Genomic DNA, 8,741 nt, shown 5'->3' with positions numbered 1-8,741 from the left:
TGCACAGGCACAGGTTCTGCTGCTGTGTCTTAACCAGTTCTTACTGCTACAGAAAGGCAGTGTCAGACAGTGCTGCATACAGAGCTGCAGAGAGCTCTCTGGAAAGGAGCTGCAGCCACTGTCTCTGGGTGCTGGGGCTGTGAGCACAGAGGTGTTGCTCATTAAGCATCACTTCACTTCTTTTATTTCCAAATTTGAAAGTGAGAAAGTGTGCAAAATCTGAGTTTGGGAGCTGGTGCTACTGAATGAGGACTGAAATGCTGGCAGCAGCTACATGAGGAGTTTGGGTTAAAGCTGCCAAAGTCGCTGGGTTTGTGGTCGCTTCATTGTGCGTCTGGAGCCGGTGGGTTGAAGAGGTGGTAGCAAACAGTAGCAGAGTGGATCTGATGCTACTGATGGAGCTCTTGGCTGAACACTACATAGGACGGTCAGAAATAAAGCAAAAATGTGTGGCTCTATCAGCATCCAAGGGAAAATCATCATTTTCAGGGGTACAAGTTTGGGTTTTAATACAGTCTTGCTACAAGCTATAATTGATGGATTGCTCAACTGTTCTGAAGCAGTTCTCTTAGCAGTGAATCATGCTGCTTGCAGTAAAGCTACAAATTGAGTTATTTACGTATTGTTTCCTGTTTAAGTGCAGCTTTTAACTGATCTTATCTAATCTGGAGTTCCAAACTAATACCTTACATCTCTCTCCCCAACCACAGATGAAGCAGAAGTGATAAAGAAGAATCCGCGAAGTATGACAACGTGTTTGGTGCTAAGGCTGTGTTCCTCTCAAATGTTACAGCAATTCCCAGCATCCCCCTACATAGGCAGAATTTTAATCAGCTTCACACACTGAAGGACAATTCTCCACGTATTGAACTTTGGGTTTTGTTCTTTGGTTGGTGTTAAAATGTTGTATGGTTGCTGGAATGGTGTAAGCAAAAAGCAGCCTGGTGATGTCCTCAGTCTGAATTTTGGGGTAGATGCCCATGTGAAGCTGTGGGTTACCAACAGCTTCTATTAAATGCAAGTAGAGCAATTAACCTTCAGTCCGGGCCTCAGAGCAGCCTGCAGACCCAAAATCCAGTTGTGTTTTGAGAGGATAGGGAGCACTTGTGCTGCATTTTGTGTGCTTTGCCAAGAGAAGTGCACAGCTGTGTATTTGAGTAACGTTGAAGTCAGCTCGAGAAACTGCTGCAGTGGGGTTTTGAGAAGTTGAAGACGGAAAACAGTAGTGAGAACTTGCAGCATCCCGCGTGGGATGAGCGACAGGTCTGTTCATCCCTGCTGGTGCTGTGAATAAAGCTGTGTGTGCATCTGCACAGGGAGAGAGATGCAATGGCTCAGCCCTTCCCTGCACCTTCTCTCCATCAACATCAGGTGAAAACTAATTTTCTTTTTTCTCTCTGTCTCCCATTTTAAATCAGAGAAGTCAGAGTACTCTTTTATTTTTCTCCTGTTGTTCCAGGTCGGTTTGTAATTTCTTCAGCCAATGTCTATTTGGTTTTTGTGATTAAGGAAAAGAAGCCAGTCAGGGCTATGAAACACTGCTGCTCTTTACATTTCATGCTTATAGTTCTGATGTTACTGTGGTATTTCTGAGCCATCTCTCTCCCCTGTGCTGCCACCCTTTCTGAAGGAAGAGCTTTTGGCTTGCATTTCAGTAAGGAAATGGTGGTACTGCAGAACTGTGACAGCACCAGAAAACCACAAGAAGTGACAGAGCTCAGAAGGGCTGCGCTGTGTAAGCTTACACTTGTCATAGGCTGAGTATCCCATTGCTGTTCTAAGGATGGCACTGAAGTCTATGAAGTCCTTTCCCTGATCAATTCTGTATCTTGGAAGAGGAGCAGCAGATCACATCATTAATTTGTGAGTACTCACTGATATTTGCACAACCTTGTATAGAACATAGGTACTTCAGAAGTGATTGGAGTGAGCAGTAAAGACCTCATTGTCTTTCGATACAAATCAACCTGAGTGCCAAACCTGGTCATGTCCAAGGATCACTTTGAGCACATGCAGCCCGTGCTGCTGCTCTCCTGGCAGTGGGCAGCTGCCTGTGTTGGAAGGCTGAAGGGTGTGGGGGGAGTTAATGCTTGGAGGAAACACGTGTTGTGCAGGGGAATAGGGCTCTGCTGTGGGGTGTGCAGTGGTGGAGGAGGGCTGGAGAGCTGCTCTTCTCATTGTGCTTCGTTTGCTTGTTGGTTCATGGAGGGCAACATGAGGAGCGAGGTAGACTTGCTGGCTGCTGTCACTGTTCTGGGAGTCCTGGAGCAAGGTAAATAATTGGCCTTTGTGTCAGCTACTAATTAACCTAATTGCATCAAATGATGTGGAGCTGGTTCCCCTGTTCTGTTTGCTGTGCATGCGGGATGGAAGCTGCTGCCCTCTGTGATGGTGAGTGGCTGCAAGTTGTGGCTGCTCCAGGTTGGAGGCATTGTGCCTAGGGGTGTCACTGGGGCACTAAAAGATGTGTGAGTCTGAAAGCCTCTGTCCTAGAGGGAAATGGGAACTGAAGCTTTGCTTCTAACCTTAGAACGCCATCAATGATTGAGTTTTAAAGCAGAGTGGTTTGTGATAGAATTTCAGAGCGCTGTGTGTGGCTTGGCATGGTTGGAAATGGCTGAAACAAAGGGGGTGCGTGCAGGCACTGATGGAGAACTCAAACACACATCAGAGATGTACGGAAGGAGCTGTGTTCTGTCTGTGCCTCGTGCTCAGCCCTGTGTCCCATTCTGCAGGGCAGGTGGTTTTGCTGCTCTTGTCTTTACTGCTGAGTCCATCCCCACGGAGCTGTCGGCCCTTTGCTCACAGCCGCTGGATGTGGCTCTGCGTTGTTTTCAGCCATCAGGTGGTGCATCTCTCAGTGCAGGTCTCCCCACAAACCCCAATGTGCTGCTCAGAGGAGGGGGCTCACGACTCCAGAGTGGTCATTTCCCTCAGATAATTTACTGAGAAACAAATGGAAGAGTGTTTTGTCTTATGCATTTTTGGTTATTAATGTAAGTGGGGATGGACGGAGCGCTCAGCGTGCAGGGAAGGAAAGATGAATCCTTGAAATGAATTAAGGAAGTATATCAGAGCCCTTTTCCCTGGGAAACCTCATTGGCTCATCCCTAAAGAGCACCTTCACTCCCATGTGTTTGTTTTATGGGATCCTTCAGCGTTCCATGCAGTCTGTGAGCAGAACACTGCCACTGGGGTTGGTTCTCCTTTCCCCTTTTAGTGTAGCTTCACAGGAAACACCTTGTGCAATGTCACAGCTTGCCAGTCCCCACTGAGAGGTTTGCCAAGAATATTCAGATGCGTGGAGCTGTCAGCCCTGGTGATGGTAGGTGAGTCTGGGGGTGCAACCTCGTGGGGAATGGAGGCATCCACTCGAATTTAACCTAGAGGCATGGAATCAGTAAGGTTGGAAAAAGGCTACTAAGATCATCTCGTCCAACTGCCTGCCAATACTGCCCACTGAGCTGTCCCTCAGTGCCACAGCTCCACGCTTCTGGACCATCCACAGGGCTACAAAGCATGGGAAGCTGAGCTGGAGGGTTCTGCAGAGCAGATGGAGCTCTTCATCCTTCTGAGGAGGTTTGTGCAGTGCAGCTTCTCAGCACCTTCTTTTGAGAGGGCACTTTTGAAGGGCATCCCAATTTCTGCGAACTGGCCCAGCCACATCTCAGGGCGCTGCCCCAAACCTGTGTGTGGGATCTGGCACAGGAAGCGTTCAGCTGTGCCCAGAGGGGCCTTCATCCCCTCTGCCTCCCCCCAGCACATGCATGGGGCTGTGCACAGGGCACCAGCACATGTGCACATCATCTTCAGAGCATTTCTGTGGATAGTTAAGTGGATAACGTTGTGTAATAGGTCACATAGCACCAGATTATTTACATTTCTAATTCCCTTTCCCCCTATGTCTGCTCTATTGCTTTTCTGCAGGCATGTGTGGCTCTCGCTCATCTTTAATCTTGCAACATCTGTCTCCTCTTCTGTCCTGCTGCTCTGCTCTTATCCTCTATCTTACAATAGGACAGCCACAGCATGGTCCTCGTGGGTTCCTCGTCTGCCTCTCAGTGCCCTATGGCACCTCACTGACCCCAACCACAGCTCTGCCACAGCAACCACAGCCTGTTTCATAGTTTCGTGTTCTCCTGGATGAACAGCCTTGTTTTCAACAAAAGAAAATTAAGCTCTTGAAACGTCATCAGCAGTCCCTTGTGGGAGTAATGATCATTCATCGGATGGTGGAACGGTCCGAATCCTCATCACTGTGGAATGACCTTTCCTGGCCTGAGCCCATCACCCCCTCCTCGAGCTGCTCCTGCCACAGGGCTGCCCCATGGGAGTGAAGTGTCAGAGATCATCGCCCCATCACAACGCTGTCACTCTGGGCATCTCTAATTGAACCTCACAGTGCCATTTTCCTCCAGCCCTGTGTTTGGCTCTGAACTGGAGAAAGCTTGGTTGAATGCAACACTGCCAGAGAGTCACCCTCTGTCTGTTGCTCTCTTTCAGCTTACTTTGCACTGCAGGTGATCTACGCCCGGCGGAAGTACAAGATCTCTCCCCCGGAGACAACGGGTCACCCCGAGTTTGAGCGGATCTTCAGGGCTCAGTAAGGTTTAGTCGTTTTGCAGTGGCTGCACCCAGATCTTGCTTGGGTTAAATATCAATGTCAGGAAAGACCTGAAGTCGTGGTGCTGTGAGAGCAGCTGTGGGTGCTTGTTGAGGGCTTTTCCTTCTTCCTCTGCTCCTATGGAGTGAGAAGTGCTGGGAGACCCCTCTGGTTTCCAGCATGCACCATTGTCCATGTTTCATCTTGGTCATGCTATTCCATCAGCAGCCAAAAGGAATTGGCCGAGCGGGGGTACATTGAGAGCAGAGCTGATGTGTTTCCCTGACAGCAGGTGGAAGATGGTGGTGGAGTGGCAACAACACAACACCCACTTGGCTCCTTCAGTGGTGCCACTAAGGGCCAGCCCGCGTGGTGCTGTGCTGTGCTGTGCTGTGCTGTGTGCCCCCCTCCTACTGTGGCTCCGAGCAGGGCTGCCCAAGGGCTTTCTTTCTTGTGTTTTCTTCCTCCCTTCATTCTTTTCCCTGTGGAAAAGGATGCAAATAGGTCGTTTGTTTTTATGTCTTAAGAGAGAGGGAAGGTATTGATGTATTACCATGGAAAGCTGGCAGCCTCCCTTGCTCAGGCTGTAGCCACAGCATTTGCTTCCTCACAGTTTCCAGCTCCCGCTCTGGCTGTATTCCCTGAGCTTCTGAGACTTCTTGGCCAAACTTAAGATTGAATTGCTCAGGGCTCCGTAAGGTCACTGTGTCTATGGGTGCAGATCTAGGACGTCCTTCTGGGCACCCACCGGCTGTGGGTTTTGTTCCTCTCTGCTTCTCACAGGGCGAACTGCTCCGAGTACTTCCCCATCTTCCTCTCTCTCCTCTGGGTTGCTGGGATCTTCTTCCATCAAGGTAAGGGGCAGCAAGATGAAATGCATCCCGAGGCAGCTGTGCCAGTCTGCATCCCCTGAGCACCCACAGGGCAGTGCCCTGGGCAGTTCCCTCTGCGCCATGGCTCTCCCACAGCTGCAGACCCCATCCTGCTCACTGCTGGCCCTGCAGGTGTGGCTGCAGCCTGCGGTGTGCTGTACCTCCATGCACGCTTCCGCTACTTCCGGGGCTACATGCAGGCCACGCAGGGACGGTGAGTGCCCAAAGCACAGCCCAGAGTGGGACGTGGCCCAGGTGTCACACTCAGTGCCGCTCTCTCCTCCCCACCCACGTGTGAGATGCTCATCCCCAAGGCTGACAGATTTCCTCACAGGTTGGGGCCGCTGTATGCCAGCGCCTGGCTGCTATGGCTGCTGCTGGGGCTGGCGGTGGCCGGGCTGCTGGTGCACTTCCTGCTGCCCCCATCCTGCCCGTGGATGCTGATGTGGCCCCTCAGGCTGCTCAGTGCCCACTGAGCGAGGCCAGGGCTGCCTGGAGCACTCAGCTCAGCCCCGGTGTGACGGTCAGTCTCCTGTCCCACTGCCCACCTCATCCCTGTTGGAGTGTCACACGGCAGAGATGCAAGAAATAAATGCCTGTTCTCAATAGGTATCATCTCTCATTGCCAAAGGGGAGTGGGGACAGAGGGGGAGAATGTCACAGGCTGATTGATCCCATGGGAAAAGCTGCTGTGATCAAAACTTGGAAGTGGGTATGAGCTCGACTAAGACCTTATCCAAACTAAGAGGAGGAGGAGGGGGGGGGGAAAGGGGGTAAGCCTTACTGTGTCCAAATAGTAATGTCTGTGCTTGTCCTTGTCTTTAATCACAAAACCACTAAGGGTGGAAAAGACCCCCTAAGATCCTCAAGTCCAACCCCAGTGTCCGTTCCCCCCCCTTCCCCAATGCCTATAACCACGTCCTTCAGTGCCACATCTCCACGGTTCTTAAACACCTCCAGGGATGGTGACTCCCCCCACCACCTCCCTGGGTAGCAGTGACACTGCATCACCACTCAGAGAAGAAATGCTTCCTATTATCCAACCTGAACCTCCACTGGTGCAGTGATGGCGCCTCAGCCCTGACCTCCCCCCACCAGGACTCTGCCCTTCCACAATTCATGTCTCAGCTTCTCCCACAACCCCAGGTGCTGCTGAAGCCACTGTTGAGTGGAGAGCTCTTGCAAATTCACAATGCATTTCCTAAGAACCAGTTCACAACTGCACTTTGGAGGTGCAGGTGCATTCCTTGCTCCTAGCTGAGCAAAGAGCAGATGAAAGCTTTTTTATTCCCAGGACAGGAAGCAGGGACAGCCCCGCATAAATGCCAGCCCACCCCAAGTGCCTCTCACAGCCGCACCAAAGGTTTAAATTTTGCTTTTATTACAGTGCACATTATTTTATATATTTATATATAGAGATGTACTTGAAAAATCAAATGTATCCAATAATAAAAAATACAGCACGTTAAAGTAGTATAATGCATTCCAGTGTATAGCTGAAGAGACATTGGGATTTATACTAATCCCTACTATTTTTGAACTGGGCTACTTCTGCTTTTTTTTTTTTTTCAAAAAAATTCACACCAACCAGTAATAGTTATTTAAAAAGCTGTTTTCTGCACTCAATCTCAAGGCATGAAGACACTGGAGACTTCACCATGAGTTAAGGGGCTGTGTTCAATGCTGGCAGGCACAGTGTGGCGTTTATTTTTTTCCCTGCCATACTCAGGGCTCCAACCCCCTTTTGGATTTGTCCCTCCTCCACCACAGGAGGGTCAGTCCTCACCCTCACTGGTCAGGATCAGTGCCTGTGCTACAGTGATGCACACGTTGATCCCTGGCTGTTCCCATCCCAGCGATCCTGCATCCGTGCATCAGCCTGCAAAGCAGGGGCAGGATAAAACTGCCTGAATCTGGCCCTCTCCGTCCCCAAACACAGCCACCATTCCCCTTTCTTGGGCTGAAGGTGCTTTTAGTCTCCATGACTGCTAAAGCTCATCCCAACAGTGAACGGCCCCGCACACTGACAACGCGCCCACAGGAGGAGCAGTGAGCACCTGGGTCTTGCCTAGGGGAGCAAAGCCACCCCTTTGCAGGGCAGCTTGTTTTTTGCTTTTTTTCCTCCTTCCAGAGGAAAGTCTGTCCAAGCCCTGCAGCACCAGTGCTGGCCTCGAAGCCAAGGTGTGGAGGGCTGTGCGGTGCCCACAGGTCAGAGTGTAGCTCCTCCCAGCAGCCGGGTGCCACCTCGCTGGCATCGCGGTCCCCGCATCTCGGCCGGCTCAGGAATGAGGAAGAGTGGGGGGAGGTAGAAGGACCCGGGTGCTATGTGTGTCCATCCTTCATCATGCCTGCTTCACTCTGCTTTTTTGATGAAAATCTGAAAGGAGAGGAAGGAAGAAAGCAGTCGTGTAAATGCAGCATGTTACATAGCATGGAACAACGTGGGATGCTGGAGATAACAAGGCTGGGGTGTCGCGGCGGCAGAGCAGCGTACCTCGCTCAGGATGATCCACACTGGGGAGTCGGTCTGGATGGAAAGGCGGATGGCTTCCAGAGGCCCGAAGGATGGGTCCACCTCGCCCTCTGCAACACCCTTAGAGAAGGAGCCTGGTGGGAGAGCACAGGTGAGGCGGGGCTGGCAGAGCAGGGGGACCGTGGGGACTGTGCACACAGGGCCCAGGCAACAGGGAGGGGCTGGAACCAACTGTGAAGCCATCAGTGAAGCACAGAGTGCACTCTGCTACACTGAGAAGAGCAGCAACCATCAGTTAGAACAAAATGCAGACAGTTAGAACAAGTGCAGACAGACTGATGCAGCACTGTGCTGTAGTAGACAAGAGACAGGGTGAGGCACAGGAAGCAGTGCTTCTTTCCACAGCGTTAGCAAGCATTCAGCCTGTTGCTATGTCCCATTTTGGGCATAATTAAAAAAGAAAAAGGAAAAAATCACACTCAATACCTGTGCCCTATTTTCCAAACAAACAAAAACAGCTTTAAGTCATGTTTAGATGAGCACAGGGGACGGATGTGGGGTCTCCTCCCTGCCATACCTATCTGGATGTAGCCATCGGCTGTTCTGTGGTATCTGACAGCTGTACCTCTTCCCTCCTGCAAGGTTTCCTTGTCTGACTGCAGGCTCTGCAGGATGAAGAGGAGCCCTTCAGCTCAGGACCAGCAGTGAGAGCCACCCCAAAGCCCCAGGCAATAGAAGCAACCCCCAGAGTCACCCCCACAGCATCCCTGGCTATTTGCAGGTCTCAACACTC

General features: G+C 51.1%; 2 protein-coding genes across 3 annotated transcripts in view; one reads left to right on the top strand and one right to left on the bottom strand.

Moving 5' to 3' along the window:
* The first annotated feature begins 28 nt into the window (after window positions 1-28).
* Window positions 29-7,206, top strand: LOC100543887 (leukotriene C4 synthase-like). 2 transcript variants are annotated; one of them, XM_085237055.1, is made up of 6 exons: window positions 29-1,863; window positions 2,209-2,272; window positions 4,504-4,603; window positions 5,387-5,457; window positions 5,608-5,689; window positions 5,810-7,206. In XM_085237055.1, the coding sequence occupies exons 2-6, from the start codon at window positions 2,215-2,217 to the stop codon at window positions 5,949-5,951; spliced, it is 453 nt and encodes a 150-aa protein (XP_085093181.1). In that variant the 5' UTR covers window positions 29-1,863; window positions 2,209-2,214; the 3' UTR covers window positions 5,952-7,206. The 2 variants fall into 2 exon arrangements, with proteins under 2 accessions (XP_085093181.1, XP_019476011.2); XM_019620466.3 differs by having other exon boundaries at window positions 29-2,272.
* MGAT4B (alpha-1,3-mannosyl-glycoprotein 4-beta-N-acetylglucosaminyltransferase B) overlaps window positions 6,835-8,741 on the bottom strand; it is a 36,506-nt gene continuing 34,599 nt past the window's right edge. The window contains exons 13-15 of the mRNA XM_085237028.1: window positions 8,526-8,613; window positions 7,970-8,082; window positions 6,835-7,852 (exon numbers count right to left, since the gene is read on the bottom strand). Of these exons, the coding sequence (XP_085093154.1) occupies window positions 7,829-7,852; window positions 7,970-8,082; window positions 8,526-8,613 (225 nt within the window). The 3' untranslated portion in view covers window positions 6,835-7,828. The remainder of the gene's footprint in view (window positions 7,853-7,969; window positions 8,083-8,525; window positions 8,614-8,741) is intronic.

The sequence above is a fragment of the Meleagris gallopavo genome, chromosome 15 (genome assembly GCF_905368555.1).
Source record: "Meleagris gallopavo chromosome 15, MGAL_WU_HG_1.1, whole genome shotgun sequence".
Taxonomy (NCBI): Eukaryota; Metazoa; Chordata; class Aves; order Galliformes; family Phasianidae; genus Meleagris; species Meleagris gallopavo.
Note: the sequence above shows the minus strand (reverse complement) of the source record. Positions and strands in the feature narration are given on the sequence as shown.